The sequence below is a fragment of the Nerophis ophidion genome, linkage group LG19 (genome assembly GCF_033978795.1).
Source record: "Nerophis ophidion isolate RoL-2023_Sa linkage group LG19, RoL_Noph_v1.0, whole genome shotgun sequence".
Classification (NCBI taxonomy): Eukaryota; Metazoa; Chordata; class Actinopteri; order Syngnathiformes; family Syngnathidae; genus Nerophis; species Nerophis ophidion.
In genome coordinates, this window is record NC_084629.1 from 39,747,449 (window position 1) to 39,771,212 (window position 23,764).

The window sequence follows — 23,764 nt, forward strand, 5'->3', positions numbered from 1 at the left end:
GTCCGTGTCTGCCTTCAGCAGCATCTTTTCTGCAGGGAAGCACCAGCTGACAACATCTCCATCAACCAGAAGGTACGAGAAAATGACTTTACTGGAACATTAATTATCTTTATATTTATTTAAATCATTGGACCTTTAAACAACTTGACAGCCAAAGATGATTGATCTATTTTATTGTTGGGAGCCACCATTTTTTTATCAAAGGAAACCATTTTTACGCATTTTTAATAACTTTCATGGGAAGTAAATTGTTTAACAACACTTTTTTCGAGGATTTTTGAGATAAAGGGGAGGTGCGACACCGGCCGGTAGTCTACCATGAGGTCAGAATTGAGGGTAAGTCTTTTCAGCAGACGTTAAATATCCGCTTTTTTGAATGCTAAGGGAACAGTGCCAGAGGAAATATTTAGCATTTAGCATTTCTAGTAAAATGTTATGATCGACGTTATTTTATTATTTTGAGCCACCATCGCAAAAAAAGTCCCACTTTGTTATTATAAAAAAAATGTACACTTATTTAATCACTTTCATGGGAAGTAAATAGTTTAAAACACTGTTTTCTAGGATTTTCGAGATAAAGGGGAGGTGCGACGCCAGCCTGTAGTTTAGCAGGAGGTCAGAACTGAGGCTAAGTCTTTTGAGCAGAGGACGAATAACCCGCTTTTTTGAATGCTCGGGGAACAGTGCCAGAGGAAAGTGATACATATATAATATTTAGCACTTCTAATAAAATGTCATGATCGACCTTAGTATTTATCTATTTTATTATTTGGAGCCACCATCGCAAAAATAGATATAGAATTTTTTTTTTTTACACTTTTTGAATCCCCTTCATGGGAAGTAAATTTTTTAACAACACTTTTTTCAAGGATTTTCGAGATAAAGGGGAGGTGCGACACCGACCGGTAGTTTACCATGAGGTCAGATTTGAGTCTGACATACCAATATGTGTTTTGGTACGTTCTAACAAAATGTTATGATCGACGGTAGTATTTATCAATTTTATTATTTGGAGCCACCGTCGCAAAAAAAGTCCCACTTTTTTTATTATAGGAAACAATTTTAAGACATTTTTAATCACTTTCATGGGAAGTCAATTGTTTAACAACACTTTTTTCGAGGATTTTTGAGATAAAGGGGAGGTGCGACACCGGCCGGTAGTCTACCATGACGTCAGAATTGAGGGTAAGTCTTTTCAGCAGACGTTAAATATCCGCTTTTTTGAATGCTAAGGGAACAGTGACAGAGGAAAGAGATACGTTCAAAATATTTAGCATTTCTAGTAAAATGTTATGATCGACGTCATTTTATTATTTTGAGCCACCATCGCAAAGAAAGTCCCACTTTGTTATTATAAAAAAAATTTACACTTATTTAATCACTTTCATGGGAAGTAAATAGTTTAAAACACTGTTTTCTAGGATTTTTGAGATAAAGGGAAGGTGCGACGCCAGCCTGTAGTTTAGCAGGAGGTCAGAACTGAGGCTAAGTCTTTTGAGCAGAGGATGAATAAACACTTTTTTGAATGCTCGGGGAACAGTGCCAGAGGAAAGTGATACATTTATAATATTTAGCACTTCTAATAAAATGTTATGATCGACCTTAATATTTATCTATTTTATTATTTGGAGCCACCATCGCAAAAATAGATATAGAATTTTTTTTTTTTACACTTTTTGAATCCCTTTCATGGGAAGTAAATTGTTTGACAACACTTTTTTCAAGGATTTTCGAGATAAAGGGGAGGTGCGACACCGGCCGGTAGTTTACCACGAGGTCAGATTTGAGTCTGACATACCAATATGTGTTTTGGTACGTTCTAACAAAATGTTATGATCGACGGTAGTATTTATCAAATTTATTATTTGGAGCCACCGTCGCAAAAAAAGTCCAACATTTTTTATTATAGGAAACCATTTTTACACATTTTTAATCAATTTCATAATATTTAGCATTTCTAGTAAAATGTTATGATCGACGTTATTTTATTATTTTGAGCCACCATCGCAAAAAAAGTCCCACTTTGTTATTATAGAAAAAATGTTTACACTTATCTAATCACTTTCATGGGAAGTAAATAGTTTAAAACACTGTTTTCTAGGATTTTCGAGATAAAGGGGAGGTGCGACGCCAGCCTGTAGTTTAGCAGGAGGTCAGAACTGAGGCTAAGTCTTTTGAGTAGAGGATGAATAACCGCTTTTTTGAATGCTCGGGGAACAGTGCCAGAGGAAAGTGATACATTTATAATATTTAGCACTTCTAATAAAATGTTATGATCGACCTTAGTATTTATCTATTTTATTATTCGGAACCACCATCGCAAAAATAGATATAGAATTTTTTTTTTACACTTTTTGAATCCCTTTCATGGGAAGTAAATTGTTTAACAACACTTTTTTCAAGGATTTTCGAGATGAAGGGGAGGTGCGACACCGGCCGGTAGTTTACCATGAGGTCAGATTTGAGGGTCTGTCTTTTCAGCAGACGTTAAATATCCGCTTTTTTGAATGCTAAGGGAACAGTGACAGAGGAAAGAGATACGTTCATAATATTTAGCATTTCTAGTAAAATGTTATGATCGACGTTATTTTATTATTTTGAGCCACCATCGCAAAAAAAGTCCCACTTTATTATAAGAATTTTTTTTTACACTTATTTAATCACTTTCATGGGAAGTAAATAGTTTAAAACACTGTTTTCTTGGATTTTCGAGATGAAGGGGGGGTGCGGCGCCAGCCTGTAGTTTAGCAGGAGGTCAGAACTGAGGGTAAGTCTTTTGAGCGGAGGATATATAAGCACTCTAATATATATGTAAGCACCTTTGTAATATTTAGCATTTCTAATAAAATGTTATGATCGACGTTAGCATTAATCTCGATTTATTATTTGGAGCCATCATTGCAAAATAAGGGCTGTTTTGAATGCTAATCATTTTCATGAGAAGTAAATTGTTTATCATTTTTTTGTGGTAAATAACAATTTCAACATAGAGTTGTGACGATATTAATAAACTGCAAGTAATTGAATCATTTATGAATCAATCAATCTTTTAAAAATGGCAAAGTTTTTCAAATTGTGGCCGATCAAAAGATCGACCGAGATAACAAAAATGTGGATTTAAGTAATGACAACATTAAATACAGTAGTGTAGTAGACCTAAGTATTCATTAAGTACCACCGTAATGACAACATTAAATACAGTAGTGTAGTAGACCTAAGTATTCATTAAGTACCACCATCATGACAACATTAAATACAGTAGTGTAGTAGACCTAAGTATTCATTAAGTACCACCATAATGACAATATTAAATACAGTCGTGTAGTAGACCTAAGTATTCATTAAGTACCACCATAATGACAACATTAAATACAGTAGTGTAGTAGACCCAAGTATTCATTAAGTATCACCATAATGACAACATTAAATACAGTAGTGTAGTAGACCTAAGTATTCATTAAGTACCACCATAATGACAACATTAAATACAGTAGTGTAGTAGACCCAGGTATTCATTAAGTACCACCATAATGACAACATTAAATACAGTAGTGTAGTAGACCTAAGTATTCATTAAGTACCACCATCATGACAACATTAAATACAGTAGTGTAGTAGACCTAAGTATTCATTAAGTACCCCCATGACAACATTAAATACAGTAGTGTAGTAGACCTAAGTATTCATTAAGTACCACCATCATGACAACATTTTTGTTCCACCCTGGATTTGAACCAAGGTAGTCTCCTTGGTATGAGAGATGAGCATGCTAGGTACCGAGCTATCAACTCAGTAACCAGAACTGCTCTTGAGGTTGTCAGGGAGTGAGGTCTACCAACAGACACTTAGCCTCCTTTACACTCACCCCCCTAAACCTCACCCTCACTTTTATTCGGGTCACGGCACCTAGCTGGTTCAGTCCCAGCTTTTTCTATGTTGCGCCCGGGACTTGAACCCGAGTTGTCTGGCATGAAAGACCAGCCGGCCTCCATTACTCTAGGAATACGTTTATGGTCAAATGTCAAATGAAGCATCCTGACATTCCTTCTTGGTAAATGGGCCCCCAGGGCCCCAGACACACCAAGAATGTCTGGATTCATTGATCCATAAGAACTGCAGCATTTCCAAAAAAAGAGGAAAATGGCTGTATCATATACTTATTTGAAATATGATGAATTATATTCAGAACCAGGACAGAAACTTTGAAACCCAAAGAAGAATTGAAGCAGAACGAGAACAAACCCGATGTGTTTTCTCACAGATCTCTGTCAGCTGATTGGTTGTCTCCATCATGCTCCTCCCCCTGATCCTCACGGCGGCCGTCAGCCTGCTACCAGGTAACCTCTGAGTCCTCTCACACCCTCCCCAGCCCAGACCCTAACTGTCCTGGTCCTGGTCCTCAGGTGCCTCAGCTCAGTTCTCCGAGACGTTCAACTTCAGTGCGTGTTCCATCAAGGCCCTGGGAGGAACCTACACCATAGCACAGGTGAGTCATTCACAATGTCCACACCACCGTATGACTCGCCACCGCCTTCCGTCCACAATGTCCACACCACCGTATGACTCGCCACCGCCTTCCGTCCACAATGTCCACACCACCGTATGACTCGCCACCGCCTTCCGTCCACAATGTCCACACCACCGTATGACTCGCCACCGCCTTCCGTCCACAATGTCCACACCCCCGTATGACTCGCCACAGCCTTCCGTCCACAATGTCCACACCACCGTATGACTCGCCACCGCCTTCCGTCCACAATGTCCACACCACCGTATGACTCGCCACCGCCTTCCGTCCACAATGTCCACACCACCGTATGACTCGCCACTGCCTTCCGTCCATAATGTCCACACCACCGTATGACTCGCCACCGCCTTCCGTCCACAATATCCACACCACCGTTTGACTCGCCACTGCCTTCCGTCCACAATGTCCACACCACCGTATGACTCGCCACCGCCTTCCGTTCACAATGTCCACACCACCGTATGACTCGCCACCGCCTTCCGTCCACAATGTCCACACCACCGTATGACTCGCCACTGCCTTCCGTCCGCAATGTCCACACCACCGTATGACTCGCCACCGCCTTCCGTCCACAATGTCCACACCACCGTATGACTCGCCACTGCCTTCCGTCCACAATGTCCACACCACCGTTTGACTCGCCACTGCCTTCCGTCCACAATGTCCACACCACCGTATGACTCGCCACTGCCTTCCGTCCACAATGTCCACACCACCGTATGACTCGCCACCGCCTTCCGTCCACAATGTCCACACCACCGTATGACTCGCCACCGCCTTCCGTCCACAATGTCCACACCACCGTATGACTCGCCACTGCCTTCCGTCCATAATGTCCACACCACCGTATGACTCGCCACCGCCTTCCGTCCACAATATCCACACCACCGTTTGACTCGCCACTGCCTTCCGTCCACAATGTCCACACCACCGTATGACTCGCCACCGCCTTCCGTTCACAATGTCCACACCACCGTATGACTCGCCACCGCCTTCCGTCCACAATGTCCACACCACCGTATGACTCGCCACTGCCTTCCGTCCGCAATGTCCACACCACCGTATGACTCGCCACCGCCTTCCGTCCACAATGTCCACACCACCGTATGACTCGCCACTGCCTTCCGTCCACAATGTCCACACCACCGTATGACTCGCCACCGCCTTCCGTCCACAATGTCCACACCACCGTATGACTCGCCACTGCCTTCCGTTCACAATGTCCACACCACCGTATGATTCGCCACTGCCTTCCGTTCGCAATGTCCACACCACCGTATGACTCGCCACGGCCTTCCGTCCACAATGTCCACACCACCGTATGACTCGCCACTGCCTTCCGTTCACAATGTCCACACCACCGTATGACTCGCCACTGCCTTCCGTCCACAATGTCCACACCACCGTATGACTCGCCACTGCCTTCCGTCCACAATGTCCACACCACCGTATGACTCGCCACCGCCTTCCGTCCACAATGTCCACACCACCGTATGACTCGCCACTGCCTTCCGTTCACAATGTCCACACCACCGTATGATTCGCCACTGCCTTCCGTTCGCAATGTCCACACCACCGTATGACTCGCCACGGCCTTCCGTCCACAATGTCCACACCACCGTATGACTCGCCACTGCCTTCCGTTCACAATGTCCACACCACCGTATGACTCGCCACTGCCTTCCGTCCACAATGTCCACACCACCGTATGACTCGACACTGCCTTCCGTTCACAATGTCCACACCACCGTATGACTCGCCACTGCCTTCCGTCCACAATGTCCACACCACCGTATGACTCGCCACCGCCTTCCGTCCACAATGTCCACACCACCGTATGACTCGCCACTGCCTTCCGTCCACAATGTCCACACCACCGTATGACTCGCCACCGCCTTCCGTCCACAATGTCCACACCACCGTATGACTCGCCACCGCCTTCCGTCCACAATGTCCACACCACCGTATGACTCGCCACCGCCTTCCGTCCACAATTTCCACACCACCGTATGACTCGCCACTGCCTTCCGTCCACAATGTCCACACCACCGTATGACTCGCCACCGCCTTCCGTCCACAATGTCCACACCACCGTATGACTCGCCACCGCCTTCCGTCCACAATTTCCACACCACCGTATGACTCGCCACTGCCTTCCGTCCACAATGTCCACACCACCGTATGACTCGCCACCGCCTTCCGTCCACAATGTCCACACCACCGTATGACTCGCCACTGCCTTCCGTCCACAATGTCCACACCACCGTATGACTCGCCACCGCCTTCCGTCCACAATGTCCACACCACCGTATGACTCGCCACCGCCTTCCGTCCACAATGTCCACACCACCGTATGACTCGCCACCGCCTTCCGTCCACAATGTCCACACCACCGTATGACTCGCCACTGCCTTCCGTCCACAATGTCCACACCACCGTATGACTCGCCACCGCCTTCCGTCCACAATGTCCACACCACCGTATGACTCGCCACCGCCTTCCGTCCACAATGTCCACACCACCGTATGACTCGCCACCGCCTTCCGTCCACAATGTCCACACCACCGTATGACTCGCCACTGCCTTCCGTCCACAATGTCCACACCACCGTATGACTCGCCACCGCCTTCCGTCCACAATGTCCACACCACCGTATGACTCGCCACTGCCTTCCGTCCACAATGTCCACACCACCGTATGACTCGCCACCGCCTTCCGTTCACAATGTCCACACCACCGTATGACTCGCCACTGCCTTCCGTCCACAATACCGTATGACTCGCCACCGCCTTCCGTCCACAATGTCCACACCACCGTATGACTCGCCACTGCCTTCCGTTCGCAATGTCCACACCACCGTATGACTCGCCACTGCCTTCCGTTCACAATGTCCACACCACCGTATGATTCGCCACTGCCTTCCGTTCGCAATGTCCACACCACCGTATGACTCGCCACGGCCTTCCGTCCACAATGTCCACACCACCGTATGACTCGCCACTGCCTTCCGTTCACAATGTCCACACCACCGTATGACTCGCCACTGCCTTCCGTCCACAATGTCCACACCACCGTATGACTCGCCACTGCCTTCCGTTCGCAATGTCCACACCACCGTATGACTCGCCACTGCCTTCCGTTCACAATGTCCACACCACCGTATGATTCGCCACTGCCTTCCGTTCGCAATGTCCACACCACCGTATGACTCGCCACGGCCTTCCGTCCACAATGTCCACACCACCGTATGACTCGCCACTGCCTTCCGTTCACAATGTCCACACCACCGTATGACTCGCCACGGCCTTCCGTCCACAATGTCCACACCACCGTATGACTCGCCACTGCCTTCCGTCCACAATGTCCACACCACCGTATGACTCGCCACTGCCTTCCGTCCACAATGTCCACACCACCGTATGACTCGCCACTGCCTTCCGTTCACAATGTCCACACCACCGTATGACTCGCCACCGCCTTCCGTCCACAATGTCCACACCACCGTATGACTCGCCACTGCCTTCCGTCCACAATGTCCACACCACCGTATGACTCGCCACCGCCTTCCGTCCACAATGTCCACACCACCGTATGACTCGCCACCGCCTTCCGTCCACAATGTCCACACCACCGTATGACTCGCCACCGCCTTCCGTCCACAATTTCCACACCACCGTATGACTCGCCACTGCCTTCCGTCCACAATGTCCACACCACCGTATGACTCGCCACCGCCTTCCGTCCACAATGTCCACACCACCGTATGACTCGCCACTGCCTTCCGTCCACAATGTCCACACCACCGTATGACTCGCCACTGCCTTCCGTTCACAATGTCCACACCACCGTATGACTCGCCACCGCCTTCCGTCCACAATGTCCACACCACCGTATGACTCGCCACTGCCTTCCGTTCGCAATGTCCACACCACCGTATGACTCGCCACTGCCTTCCGTTCACAATGTCCACACCACCGTATGATTCGCCACTGCCTTCCGTTCGCAATGTCCACACCACCGTATGACTCGCCACGGCCTTCCGTCCACAATGTCCACACCACCGTATGACTCGCCACTGCCTTCCGTTCACAATGTCCACACCACCGTATGACTCGCCACGGCCTTCCGTCCACAATGTCCACACCACCGTATGACTCGCCACCGCCTTCCGTCCACAATGTCCACACCACCGTATGACTCGCCACTGCCTTCCGTCCACAATGTCCACACCACCGTATGACTCGCCACCGCCTTCCGTCCACAATGTCCACACCACCGTATGACTCGCCACCGCCTTCCGTCCACAATGTCCACACCACCGTATGACTCGCCACCGCCTTCCGTCCACAATTTCCACACCACCGTATGACTCGCCACTGCCTTCCGTCCACAATGTCCACACCACCGTATGACTCGCCACTGCCTTCCGTTCACAATGTCCACACCACCGTATGACTCGCCACTGCCTTCCGTCCACAATGTCCACACCACCGTATGACTCGCCACCGCCTTCCGTCCACAATGTCCACACCACCGTATGACTCGCCACCGCCTTCCGTCCACAATGTCCACACCACCGTATGACTCGCCACCGCCTTCCGTCCACAATGTCCACACCACCGTATGACTCGCCACCGCCTTCCGTCCACAATGTCCACACCACCGTATGACTCGCCACCGCCTTCCGTCCACAATGTCCACACCACCGTATGACTCGCCACTGCCTTCCGTCCACAATGTCCACACCACCGTATGACTCGCCACCGCCTTCCGTCCACAATGTCCACACCACCGTATGACTCGCCACTGCCTTCCGTCCACAATGTCCACACCACCGTATGACTCGCCACCGCCTTCCGTTCACAATGTCCACACCACCGTATGACTCGCCACTGCCTTCCGTCCACAATACCGTATGACTCGCCACCGCCTTCCGTCCACAATGTCCACACCACCGTATGACTCGCCACTGCCTTCCGTTCGCAATGTCCACACCACCGTATGACTCGCCACTGCCTTCCGTTCACAATGTCCACACCACCGTATGATTCGCCACTGCCTTCCGTTCGCAATGTCCACACCACCGTATGACTCGCCACGGCCTTCCGTCCACAATGTCCACACCACCGTATGACTCGCCACTGCCTTCCGTTCACAATGTCCACACCACCGTATGACTCGCCACTGCCTTCCGTCCACAATGTCCACACCACCGTATGACTCGCCACTGCCTTCCGTTCGCAATGTCCACACCACCGTATGACTCGCCACTGCCTTCCGTTCACAATGTCCACACCACCGTATGATTCGCCACTGCCTTCCGTTCGCAATGTCCACACCACCGTATGACTCGCCACGGCCTTCCGTCCACAATGTCCACACCACCGTATGACTCGCCACTGCCTTCCGTTCACAATGTCCACACCACCGTATGATTCGCCACTGCCTTCCGTTCGCAATGTCCACACCACCGTATGACTCGCCACGGCCTTCCGTCCACAATGTCCACACCACCGTATGACTCGCCACTGCCTTCCGTCCACAATGTCCACACCACCGTATGACTCGCCACTGCCTTCCGTTCACAATGTCCACACCACCGTATGACTCGCCACTGCCTTCCGTCCACAATGTCCACACCACCGTATGACTCGCCACCGCCTTCCGTCCACAATGTCCACACCACCGTATGACTCGCCACCGCCTTCCGTCCACAATGTCCACACCACCGTATGACTCGCCACCGCCTTCCGTCCACAATGTCCACACCACCGTATGACTCGCCACCGCCTTCCGTCCACAATGTCCACACCACCGTATGACTCGCCACCGCCTTCCGTCCACAATTTCCACACCACCGTATGACTCGCCACTGCCTTCCGTCCACAATGTCCACACCACCGTATGACTCGCCACTGCCTTCCGTCCACAATGTCCACACCACCGTATGACTCGCCACCGCCTTCCGTCCACAATGTCCACACCACCGTATGACTCGCCACCGCCTTCCGTCCACAATTTCCACACCACCGTATGACTCGCCACTGCCTTCCGTCCACAATGTCCACACCACCGTATGACTCGCCACCGCCTTCCGTCCACAATGTCCACACCACCGTATGACTCGCCACCGCCTTCCGTCCACAATGTCCACACCACCGTATGACTCGCCACTGCCTTCCGTCCACAATGTCCACACCACCGTATGACTCGCCACTGCTTTCCGTCCACAATGTCCACACACTACTTGGACATCCCGAGCCAACATCCAAAAATGAGAATATGATCTTGTCATGTTCTCCCATCCAGGTGAACCTCTCAGCCGAGATCGTTCAGGTGTGTTTCGAGAGTGAGGTGTGTTTGAGAGTGGCTCTCAGCTCAGCATCCAATGTTGCATCAGAGACCAGAAGCGGAAACCAGGGCCCAGGTTCCTTATACCACCGAAATATACCAGGACTCACTGGAACTTCCTCCTGTCTTTCCACACTGAGAATCTTGAATTCCAACCAGGTCGAAATTGTAAGTGTCTGATAAGCAAGAATGTGCCTTCCTTCCCTTCTCCTGACTTTGTCCATGTGCACCTTGTAGTTTATCCTTCACTTCCGCACATTTGGTGAGCAAGGCGTGCTGCAATCTGTACCAAACGGAAATGGACTGGTGAGTAGATGGCAATTCAACGCTACCAAGTCCTCACGGGTCGCTGGGTACCTCGGTACCATGTCCTCCTGGGTCGCCAGGTAATTCGGTACAAAGTCCTCCCGGGTCGCTAGGTACCTCTGTACCAAGTCCTCCGGGGTCGCTAGGTACTTTGTTACCAAGTCCTTACGGGTCGCCAGGTACCTCGGTACCAAGTCGTCACGGGTCGCCAGGTACCTCGGTACCAAGTCGTCATGGGTCGCCAGGTACCTCTGTACCAAGTCCTCCCGGGTCGCCGAGTACTTCGTTACCAAGTTCTCACGGGTCGCCGGGTACTTCGTTACCAAATTCTCACGTGTCGCCAGGTACCTCGGTACCAAGTCCTCACATGTCGCTAGGTACCTGGGTACCAAGTCCTCACGGGTCGCCAGGTACCCCGGTACCAAGTCCTCCCGGGTCACCAGGTACCTACCTCTGTACCAAGTCCTCCTGGGTCGCCGGGTACTTCGTTACCAAGTTCTCACGGGTCGCCAGATATCTTGGTACCAAGTCCTCATGGGTCGCCAGGTACCTCGGTACCAAGTCCTCAAGGGTCACCAGGCACCTCGGTACCCAATCGTCACGGGTCGCCAGGTACCTCGGTACCAAGTCCTCCCGGGTCGCCAGAGACCTACCTCTATACCAAGTCCTCCCGGGTCGCTGGGTACTTTGTTACCAAGTCCTCACGGGTCGCCAGGTACCTCGGTACCAAATCGTCATGGGTCGCCAGGTACCTCGGTACCAAGTCCTCCCGGGTCGCCAGAGACCTACCTCTATACCAAGTCCTCCCGGGTCGCCGGGTACTTCATTACCAAGTTCTCACGGGTCGCCAGGTATCTCGGTACCAAGTCCTCATGGGTCGCCAGGTACCTCTGTACCAAGTCCTCAAGGGTCACCAGGCACCTCGGTACCCAATCGTCACGGGTCGCCAGGTACCTCGGTACCAAGTCCTCCCGGGTCGCCAGAGACCTACCTCTATACCAAGTCCTCCCGGGTCGCCGGGTACTTTGTTACCAAGTCCTCACGGGTCGCCAGGTACCTCGGTACCAAATCGTCATGAGTCGCCAGGTACCTCGGTACCAAGTCCTTCCGGGTCGCCAGAGACCTACCTCTACACCAAGTCCTCCCGGGTCGCCGGGTACTTCATTACCAAGTTCTCACGGGTCGCCAGGTATCTCGGTACCAAGTCCTCATGGGTCGCCAAGTACCTCTGTACCAAGTCGTCACGGGTCGCTAGGTACCTCGGTACCAAGTCGTCACGGGTCGCTAGGTACCTCGGTACCAAGTCGTCACGGGTCGCTAGGTACCTCGGTACCAAGTCGTCACGGGTCGCTAGGTACCACGGTACCAAGTCGTCACGGGTCGCCAGGTACCTCGGTACCAAGTCCTCCCGGGTCGCCAGAGACCTACCTCCATACCAAGTCCTCCCGGGTCGCCGGGTACTTCATTACCAAGTTCTCACGGGTCGCCAGGTATCTCGGTACCAAGTCCTCATGGGTCGCCAGGTACCTCGGTACCAAGTCGTCACGGGTCGCTAGGTACATCGGTACCAAGTCGTCACGGGTCGCCAGGTACCTCGGTACCAAATCGTCATGAGTCGCCAGGTACCTCGGTACCAAGTCGTCACGGGTCGCCAGGTACCTCGGTACCAAGTCCTCAAGGGTCACCAGGCACCTCGGTACCCAATCGTCACGGGTCGCCAGGTACCTCGGTACCAAGTCGTCACGGGTCGCCAGGTACCTCGGTACCAAGTCCTCAAGGGTCGCCAGGTACCTCGGTACCAAGTCCTCAAGGGTCGCCAGGTACCTCGGTACCAAGTCCTCAAGGGTCGCCAGGTACCTCGGTACAGTAAAAAATAGGCATTGATAGAAAACGTAACATTTGTATTTATAACATTCTTTGTGTACAAAATAGAAAATAGAAAAATCATGAGAAACAGTAATCACTGATCATTACTGATAATCACTAATAAGTAATAATCCATTTTAATCACTAATAACAGATAATCACAAATAATCACTGATCAACACTAATAATTACTAATCATTAGTGATTAATAACCACGACCAGTGATCGCATGCGGTGGCGCATTTCAATGTCTTACACACACCTGTTGTTTCATATGTTGACCAGAGGGGGCGCACTTTTAACAGCGACACACAGTCCATGTGGAAAATCCCTCCTTTTTGGGAACCCTCATTTTGACCAGCAGGGGTGCAAATGAGACATTGTCTATTAGATGCAATGTTATTGGGACCATGATTTAGGTCACCACTTCCTCATATGGAAGATACTTTGACTTTGTCATTATCTCAAGAAGGGTAGAAATACAAGAACACACACACACACACACACACACACGCACGCACAGAAACAAAGCGCAAAGTGAACTGCAAAACGGGAAGACCGCGGCCTACGAGGGAGAGTTGCCCCGTTTCATCCGTACCGTCGTTTCACCCATACCGTCTCACCCCTAACAATTATAACAGAAAAATGTGTGACTCACATGTGGTGTGCAGAATGTCACCATACTTTTCAACGGTGAGGAGGTCGATCAGGACACCGGTCAAGGAGGCAGGATCTTCACGGATATCAGTGGCTGCCAACACGATGGTCAGATCTCGGACTTCTTCTTCACGTCTGATTCTCCTCAACGTCTATTGAAATATTTGTGTTGTTCACAGGGACATATTACTTTTCTGACACAACCAGCTGCGACTCAGAAGGCGGCTTTGTGAATTGTTCTGCCGAATCAGTTCTTACCGTGCTTCCTCAGACAAATACCGAGTAAATATCTTTATTCTTGTCTTCACTGTGCAACTTGGTGTCATGGGTGTAACGCCGATTAACAACCTTTCAGCTGCGTGAGAGACGTCAACGTGTGCACTGTGACCGCCTCCAACGTGGTTTCCTTTGACGCCAACTACTCGGTCTCGGTGGAAGACCGCTGTGCCTACACCCTGTTCTCGGAACCAGACGTGCGGGTGGTGGGCGTGTTCAAGGAACGTCGTCGTAAAGATGTTATGTTCTTGGACTACGTGATCGTCCACCTGATGGACTCGGACACCACCGTTCAACTCGGACCAGCAGACCGAGTGAAGGTGACATTGATGACATGCCCTAACCCTAAGTGCTGTAGGGAGAAAACGTGTTCAACCAACCCTAACCCAAGTAAATCTAAACCCGTGTTGTTCACATTCGATTACAGGTCAATGACACTGAGCTGAACTTGAACAGTTCAGTAGAGACACATGGCGGTGTAGAGGTCCGCAAGAACGACACTGGTGTCACCGCTGTCATGTCGTATGCTGTCAACTACACCACGTCTGTCTTCTTCAATGGCAACACCGCCCAGGTCTTCATGACATACGTGTGGGTGTTAGCAGGTTAGTCAACAGGATTTCTTCTTCACGCCCAATATCCTTTCGTCGCCAAAGGACTGTGGTCTCCATTGTATGACATCAACGAAAACGCCATCATGACCGTTTGTGGGCTTGAGGAGAGGGTAGGGGGGCACCAGAGGGCTGTAGGTCCAAATCCCTGTGCCACTGGTTATTTAAGAACTAAGAGTAATGTCCAGGTAACCTTGAGCAAGGCACCAATTCCCCTTGATTCATTGTCTGGTTCTCTGCGTGAGGCAGTGAGAGTCAGCAACAACAAATACTGTAACTCCAGCAGAGTGAATACGGAGTTTCCGTTTGAGAACTACACTAGGCAAAGATATAAACGCAACACTTTTGTTGAGTCGAACTCTTTTGCTGTACACACACCTATTCCTCTTAAATATTGTTCACAAATCTGTCTCAATCTGTGCTAGAGAGCATTTTTTCTTTGCCGAGATAATCCATCCCACCTCACAGGCGTGGCATATCAAGATGCTGATTAAACAGCACAGGTGTGCAGTAGGCTGCCCCCCTATAAAAGGCCACTCTGAAATGTGCAGTTTTATCACATACCACAATGCCACAGATGTTGCAAGTTTTGAAGGAGCATGCAGTTAGCATAGTAACTGCAGGGATGTCCACAGGAGCTGTTGCCCGTGAATTGACGGTTGATTTTGCTACCATAAGCCACCTCCAAGGATGTTACAGAGAATTTGGCAGTACATTCAACCGGCCTCACAACCGCAGACCAATGCGTAACCACAGCAGCCCACCTCCACATCCAGCAGGTTCACCTCCATGATCGTCTGAGACGAGCCACCTGGACAGCTGCTGCAACAATTGGTTGGCTTAACCAAATCATTTCTGCCCAAACTGTGAGAAACCGTCTCAGGAAAAGCTAATCTGCATGCTCGTTGTCCTCATCGGGGTGTTGACCTGACTGCGGTTCGTCGTCGTAACCGACTTAGGTGGGCAAATGCTCCAATTCGATGGCCTCTGGCATTTTGGAGAGGTGTTTTGGACTTTTCAGGGCAGATGGCAGTGTGGCGTTGTGTGGAAGAGCGTTTTTCTGATGTTAACATTGTGAATGGAGTTGTCGGGTTGGGGTTTTGGTATGGGCAGGCATGTGTTATGGAAAACGAACACAAGTGCATTTTATTGATATCGTGACAAGGTCCTGAGGCCCATTGTTGTGCCATTCACCCGAGACCATGGCCTAATGTTGCAGCATGACCAATGCTGCAACCATGTTGCAAGGATCTGTACACAATTCTTGGAAGATGAAAACATGCCAGTTCTTGCACGGCCAGCATACTCACCAGACATGTCACCCATTGAACATGTTTGGGATGCTGTGGATCGGCGTATACGACAATGTGTTCCACTTCCTGCCAATGTTCCGCAGCTTGGCAGAGCCATTGAAGAGTGGACCAACATTTCACAGGCCACCATCAACGACCTGATCAACTCATTGCCAAGGAGATGCGCGAGGCAAATGGTGGTCACACCAAACACTGACTGCCTTTCTGACCCACCCAGACCCTCAAAAAAGCAAAACCCCACATTTCAGACTGGCCTTTTCTTGTGGGCAGCCTAAGGCACACCCGTGCATTAATCAGCATCTTTTGATGCCAAACCTGAGAAGTGGGATGGGTGATCTTGGGAAGTGCTCACTAACACAAACTTGTGAACAATCTTTCAGCGGAATGTCTTTTGTGGATTGGTTCGCAGCAGAGTGTGAAGCAACTGAGATGAGAATCGGAACCTCCAAGTCCGAGTCCATGGTTCTCAGCCGGGAAAGGGTGGAGTGCCATCTCCAAGTTGGGGAGGATTTCAAGTACCGTGGAGTCTTGTTCACCAGTGAGGGAAGAGTGGATGGTGAGATGGACAGGCGGATCGGTGCGGCGTCTTCAGTAATGCGGACGCTGTATCGATCCGTTGTGGTGAAGAAGGAGCAGACCCGGAAGGCAAAGCTCTTGATTTACTGGTCCATCTGTGTTCCCATCCTCACCTATGGTCATGAGCTTTGGTGTATGACCGAAAGGATATGATCAAAATGAATTTCCTCCGTTGGGTGGTACTCTCTTTTAGAGATAGGGTGAGAGGATCTGTCATCCGGGAAGAGCTCAAAGTAAAGCCGCTACTCCTCCACATTGAGGGGAGCCAGATGAGGTGTTTCGGGAATCTGGTCAGAATGCCACCCAAACGCCTCCCAAGAGAAGACCCAGAGCACGTTGGGAAGACTATGTCTCCCAGCTCGCCTGGGAATGCCTCGGGATGAGGTGGCTGGGGAGCTTGGCTGCTGCCCCTGTGACCCCACCTCTGATTGGCGGAAGAAAATGGATGGATGGAGGTCTTTTGCGCATATAGTAAAAGTTTCAGACCTTTTTCTCATGAAAAATGGGAACAAAAAGAAAAGTTTGATAAGTAATCGTTGATAACTCCTTTTCAAAGTATATGTTGTGGGTTTGGTGCAAGGTAATGTTTGTCAGATCAAGAAGAGGACTGCATTAGGCCGGGCAAGCACAATTTGTACACAAGGCAATTGTAAGTTTTTTACAGGAAAAGTACAAGGAGGCAAACAATATATGTATAATAATCATTATGAAATAATCATAATTCAAATTAAAATCAAATCATCATATGAGATGTCAAAGTCAAAGAGTGTGGATAAAATACTTTTGCTTGTCATAAGCACAATTCAAGTGCCTGGATTGGAACATTGCCGAAGTTGATACCTGTCTCACATCTTTTGGAAGACTATTCCAGATTCTATGAGCATTAAGCTAAAATGCACCCTCACCACGCCGGAGAGTTGAACCTCGGATTCAAGAGGAACAGTGTGTTTTTTGTCCTGGTCGTGGAACTGTGGACCAGCTCTACACTCTGGGCAGGGTCCTTGAGGGTGCATGGGAGTTTTCCCAACCAGTCTACATGTGCTTTGTGGACTTGGAGAAGGCATTGGACCGTTTCCCTCGGGAAGTCCTGTGGGGAGTGCTCGGAGAGTATGGAGTATCGGACTGTCTGATTGTGACGGTCCGCTCTCTGTATGATCAGCGTCAGAGCTTGGTCCGCTTTGCCGGCAGTAAGTCGGACACGTTTCCAGTGAGGGTTGGACTCCGCCAAGGCTGTCCTTTGTCACCCATTCTGTCCATAACTTTTAGGGACAGAATTTTTAGGTGCAGTCAAGGTGTTGAGGGGATCCGGTTTGGTGGCCGCAGATGATGTGGTTCTGATGGCGTCATGTGGCCAGGATCTTCAGCTCTCACTGGATCGGTTCGCAGCTGAGTGAGAATTACCACCCCCAAGTCCGAGTCCATGGTTCTCGCCCGGAAAAAGGTGGAGGGCCATCCCCGGGTTGGGGAGGAGACCCTGCCCCAAGTGGAGGAATTCTAGTACCTCGGAGTCTTGTTCACGAGTGAGGGAAGAGTGGATTGTCAGATCGACAGGAGGATCGGTGCGGCGTGTTTAGTAACGAGGATGGTGTATCGGTCCATTGTGGTGAAGAAGGAACTGAGCCGGAAGGCAAAGCTCTCAATTTACCGCTCGATCTACGTTCCCATCCTCACCTATGGTCATGAGCTTTGGGTTATGACCGAAAGGATAAGATCACGGGTACAAGCGGCCCAAATGAGTTTCCTCCGCTGGGTGGTGGGTCTCTCCCTTAGAGATAGGGTGAGAAGCTCTGCCACCCGGGAGGAGCTCAAAGTAAAGCCGCTGCTCCTCCACATGGAGAGGAGTCCCAGGACACGTTGGAAAGACTGTGTCTCTAGACTGGCCTGGGAATGCCTCGGAATTCCCCGGGAAGAGCTGGAGGAAGTGGCTGGGGAGAGGAGAGTTTGGGCTTCCCTGCTTAGGATGCTGCCCCCGCGACCCAACCTCGGATAAGCGGAAGAAAATGAATGGCACCCTCACTATTAGCAGCCAATGCCAACACAGAAGAAAAGAAAAGTCCTAGTTGAGGGGTTTTGTCATGATTTGCAAAATGATAATACTCGAGATTTCCTGATCACGATACATGGATCGAAACAGGGGCTGATATTTATTTTGTTTTTTCAAATGATAGGAAATCGGTTGATGAGCTAACAAGCCTCGATGATCTGAAACAAATTGTATGGAGCATTCAATACCAGAGATTTAATAGACCATCTAATCTACAAAAAAACCCACAAACTCAGTTTTTCGAAATGTGATATTTACTTTGGTTACTTGCTAAAAACATTTTATTGTCAAAGTATCGGATCAGGATTGGGGGCTAAAAATGCTGATCGAGACATTTCTAGTGAATACTATGAATTGATCCAGCTATAACCCAGATCCTTTCATCCATTTTATACCGCTTGTCCCTTTCAGGGCCATGCAGGCAAGAAAAAAGTTTTACCGAACCTTGCTATAAAAACTTGAACCTTGATTGATGTTCTTCCTGTCAGACGACGACTACGAAGACAATACCTCCCGCGAAGGTTTGTGCGCCAACTCCAGTTTGACTTTAAATGAGGCCAAGTCGTCGGACTTCAGCTCCGACAGGTGAGACCTTGTCACTGTATGAACGTCTCCTGAGTGCAGCTTTACCGTGTTCTACTTTGTATTGTTCCACGGTCTTCGGTTTGTCGTGTCCCAGCTGTGAGATGCAGTACAACGAGCCAGCCGACCCGTCCATCAACTGCACCGCAGTGACTAAACAGTGAGCAAAAAACACAACACAAGCGACTCCTTTGTGGTCTTGACTTCGAATTCATCGTTTTTTTCCCCCACTGAAGCTGTCAAATCCTAAACGGGACCGACTTCACCGACTGTCATGCTGACATCAATCCAGAGCCATACTTCAGGGCCTGCAACCGCACGCTTTGTCATTATCCAGATGTGGACGGCCTCAAATGTGAGTTTTTGGAGGCTTACGCTCACGCCTGTAGCCTGAAGAACAACCACACCTTGGACAGCTGGAGGACAGACGCCAACTGCTGTAAGACCATCTGTGTAACTCACTTGGGTTTTTCAGAGTCCATGAATGAAATACAATATATTAAACATGTCCACCAGGTGTCAAAAAGACCGCTCCAATGTTGGCCACCAGATGGCGCTAAACAGAAGACCAATGTTGAAGCTATTCCTGGTTAACATGACCTGGGAATACGTTATCATTTTTCTGTGTTCCTGGTGCATTCTGGTTCTTCAAGTTTCTGTAGTGGTGACCGTGTTGATTTCCACCAAACGATACAGTAAAGTAGTTTGGTGAATCCTAATGTGTTTAGTTCATTGACATCGTAACAAAACGGCATTTCATTGGCCTGACTGAAAAATAGACAGGAAACATACGACTTGTTACTTGAACTGAAAATAAAATTCTCAGCTTGTATTCGAATGACTTCTTAAGCGACCTGTGCCTCTTTGCTTCCCAGCCGACCCTCTGACCTTCTGTCAGGACACTCGCTGTGTGGATCACGAGTTCTGTGCCGATGGCGTCAACGGTGGAATCGGCTGCTTCTGTCGGGCCATTTTTGCCTCCAATCAGACTCTAGGTACGGCTATTGGGGAGATCTCGGGGTCCGTCCTCAAACATGATGCTGAGTTCCGGTCCCGTTGTGCGTCTTCTTTCCAGATGTGCTACCAGTCTGCGTGGACAACTCGGCCTCTGTCACCCTGGTGGGTTGTCTCCTGGAAGAGCGGGGCGTGGAATACAGGCAACTACACCTCAACAATGACTCGTGCACAGGACAGGTGAACGAATCCAACCACATGGTGACCTTCGGCTTTGACAGTCAAGACCCATGCGGTCTGCTGATAACGGTGCGTGTCCCTCCAAGCCGAACCAACTTAAGCACTGGCATCACAGCCATTCAACATGTAACTTCTTGACTCATTCAGGCCAACGCCACCCACGTGCTCTACGAAAACACCCTGGTCAACGCTTCGGGGGTGCCAGAACCATTTCAAATGGACCTGTCCTGCTTCCAGACCCAGCCAGAGCTCATGAATATGACCTTCCGGATGCAATCAAAGTTAGTTGGAGTCAGAGTGATCTTTAAAAACCATGTGATATCATCATTTTGCATCTGCAATGGAGATTGCACTGTGAGACACAGGTGGGGCCCAGTCCCCTCTGCTGTTTGGCAATATATGCCTAAACAAGACGCTGAATCAGAGGCATTTCTCCTTCGGGGACCCCCAAACCCTGATATCAGCAGTTGTTAACTAGCCTGAGCACTCTGGCCAAATCTTGCTTCAAGCTGGCAGATGCTACTGTGCTGAACTCTCAGTTGCTCCTGTTGAGGTGAAAACGAGGTGTGAACGCGCTTCGAGTCTCTTGAAGGGATGCAAGTTAATGCCCACCGACAGTGAGAACTGGTCGCAGGTTGCATTCCTCCAAGACTTGTCATGCTTACCGTTATGCATGTGCATTGATGCTAGTTGTGCTGTGTTCCAGTTCGGTGATGCAGCAGATGGTGTCTGGATCGTGGAATTACACGCTAAACATGACCGCCTACAAGGACTCAGAACACAAATATATGGTCGAGCCCAACGTGGCCATTCAGCTGAATCAGAGCATCTTTGTGGAGATGATGACAGAGGGCCTGGATGGCAACCTGGTCTCCTTATTGACCAACTCCTGCTGGGCCACCGCCGGGCCATCGCCTGATGATGGTCTGCGATACGACCTGATCTCTAATGGGTGAGAAGCTCACATCATCGTTGCTTCGACCTTTATCAGTCACCGGTGTTCCAAGTTCAACGTTTTTAAGTTTGCGCTGAGACTGAAGCAGGGATGCAACTTGTAACTCGGAGGTTTATGTTTGTGAGTAGTTGTTCCCAGTCCAGCCGGCTGGTCAAGGTGGGGATTAATGGACAGACAACATCGAGCGACTTCTCCTTCCACATGTTCCACTTTGTTCAAAGCGGCAACGAGATCTACTTGCACTGCAACATCGTACTGTGTCCTAACCAGAAAGGAGACTGCCAGCCGGTATGCCTGCTTCTTGAATAGTACAGACATGCAGTGAGAACATCTTCAGTGTGAAACATGTTGATGAATCCAATGACTTTGTCTTGAACTTTGTCTCAAGAGTTGTGGAGGAGGCAGGGTTCCAAATGAGGGACGGCGCAGGTCTGCCAGGTCTGCATATGTTGATGAAAACCCCGCCCTCATTAGCATGTCCTGGATTATTTAGGTAAGAAACACCTGTGCTGATGACATGTGAGCAATCTGGTCTGATCACCTGATAGTGGTTCTGCTTGTCTTCTCAGCTTGTTTCCGTGGTGACTTCAAGGGTGTGGATCTTCAGAATGATTTCAGACATGGTCCTGAGGAGAATGTCTTTAAAACTACCTTAGCTATGACTCTCTGGTTGCAAACATGTTGTAGTAGCATGGTGACGGGATCTACTCTATGTAATTGGAGAACAGCTAACTTGCTAACTAATCTTTGCTTCATTAAAATAAAGGATGACCAAATCTACCAAATGTGTTTCCTCCTCGAAGTGTTTTTACAGCCTTTACTTAAGAGAGGTACAAAGTAGAATTGGGCCCTGCGATGAGGTGCTGACTTTTCCAGGGTGTACCCCGCCTACCGCCCGAATGCAGCTGAGATAGGCTCCAGCACTCCCCGCGTCCCCAAAAGGGACAAGCGATGGACAAACTAGAACTGATATAGAAGTAAATCTTCTTCTTCTTTCGTGTCACGTCAGATATCCAACTCGGTGTTGCGTAGCCAGACCCACATCTCTGGTCCTAGGTGGGAGAGGCTGGCTTCCGAAGACGGTCCATATAAGGGTTAGATGTTGATTATATGGTCGGCGGTCTCCTAAGGGTCACTGCACTCGCATGCCGCACTGTCCGCCAAGCCCCACGTCTTCATTGATGACCCAAAGCGACCGACCCCAGTCCGTAGACGGTTCAGCGCGGTCCATTGCCGGCTTGGTAGGTCGTCTCAACCGATGGCGCCATCTCCTGGGTCCCAAATGTAGCGGTGGACTCGGGAGGGCCCGGCCGACTACCACTCCTGCTTCCAAGCTGCTGCCAACAGTGTACCTCTGGAGATGTCCTCAAAGGTGGAGTTGAGCATCGCTTGTCCTGCCTTGTTGTAGTGGTGGCTGGACTTGAGTCTGTTTGGAGGTGCTGGTGTTACTGTGGTGTTGTGCAAGATGTGACAGTCGTATTTTTGTGCCTTCCGAGCCAGGGTGAGGGTGAACGCCTCCCATCGGAGGCCGGCCGGTGCTATTCCTGAAGGACAGAAGGAGATGATGAGACAAAGGAAAGTCACTGAAAACTAACTAAGACGAGCAAATATCACCTTGACTACTTTGTTGTTTTATTTCATGTTATGCTGAGGTGTAATTTTACCAATTTTAAATGATACTTTTTATAGTTGCGGTGGAGAGTGGGAGGGACGCAAATGTATTTTTTCTTCCAAAGGCGGCCAAAGCAGTAAATAATTGCGACCTCATAGCGAAGTTCGCGGACGACTCTACGGTGGTCGGACTCATCTCAAAGGGGGGCAAGGGAGCCTACAGAGAGGAGGTCCGGAAAATGGTGCTCAAAGAAGAACCTTACTCTGAACACCTAGAAAACTAAGGAGATTGTCGTCGACTTCAGGAAACACAGCACTGACCTAGCCTCCCTCTACATCAAGGATGAGTGTGTGGGGAGGGTCCACACCTTCTGGTTTCTTCACGTCCTAATTTCTGACGACATCTACTGGTCAGAGAACAGTACTCCCATCACTAAGAAGGCTCAGCAGCGGCTGCACTTCCTGAGAGTCCTCAAGAAGTACAACCTGGACTCCAACCTGCTGCTGACCTTCTACCGCTCATCCATTGAGAGCCTGCTGACATACTGCATCGCAGCATGGTACGGCAGCTGGCCCGCTGCAGACAGGGAGAGGCTCCTGAGAGTGGTAAAGGCAGCACAGCGGATCATCGGCTGCCCTCTCCCCTCTCTGACAGACATTTACACTTCCCGCTGCCTCAGCAGAGCTACCAACATCAAAGGACAGCTCCCACCCTGGCTTTGCCCTGTTTGACCTGCTGCCCTCGGTAAGGTGCTACACCAGGATGATACGAGCTGTTCCGAATGTGGACCAGAACATCCACATCACCGACAAAGAACTGTACGGGCAACTGCCAACGCTCAGCAATAAGGTAACAGCTAGGAGGATGAGGCTGGCCGGCCACTGTCACAGACA

At 49.8% G+C, this 23,764-nt stretch overlaps 2 protein-coding genes across 5 annotated transcripts; both read left to right on the forward strand.

Moving 5' to 3' along the window:
- On the forward strand, positions 1-22,044 carry LOC133538372 (alpha-tectorin-like). 4 transcript variants are annotated; one of them, XM_061879960.1, is made up of 20 exons: positions 57-72; positions 1,132-1,185; positions 4,262-4,337; positions 4,404-4,486; positions 10,838-11,047; positions 11,117-11,185; positions 13,723-13,816; positions 13,888-13,990; positions 14,064-14,304; positions 14,412-14,589; positions 19,017-19,113; positions 19,208-19,270; positions 19,347-19,549; positions 19,986-20,105; positions 20,186-20,373; positions 20,452-20,585; positions 21,011-21,256; positions 21,388-21,547; positions 21,648-21,752; positions 21,829-22,044. In XM_061879960.1, exons 3-19 carry the CDS (start codon positions 4,292-4,294, stop codon positions 21,750-21,752), a joined length of 2,340 nt encoding a protein of 779 aa, XP_061735944.1. In that variant the 5' UTR covers positions 57-72; positions 1,132-1,185; positions 4,262-4,291; the 3' UTR covers positions 21,829-22,044. The 4 variants fall into 4 exon arrangements, with proteins under 4 accessions (XP_061735945.1, XP_061735942.1, XP_061735944.1 ...); XM_061879961.1 differs by lacking the exon at positions 1,132-1,185 and having other exon boundaries at positions 1-72; positions 21,808-22,044; XM_061879958.1 differs by lacking the exon at positions 1,132-1,185 and having other exon boundaries at positions 1-72.
- On the forward strand, positions 11,196-13,716 carry LOC133538374 (uncharacterized). Its single transcript, XM_061879962.1, has 2 exons — positions 11,196-11,364; positions 11,398-13,716. Exon 2 carries the CDS (start codon positions 11,720-11,722, stop codon positions 12,797-12,799), a length of 1,080 nt encoding a protein of 359 aa, XP_061735946.1. The 5' UTR covers positions 11,196-11,364; positions 11,398-11,719; the 3' UTR covers positions 12,800-13,716.
- Positions 22,045-23,764: the final 1,720 nt, after the last annotated feature.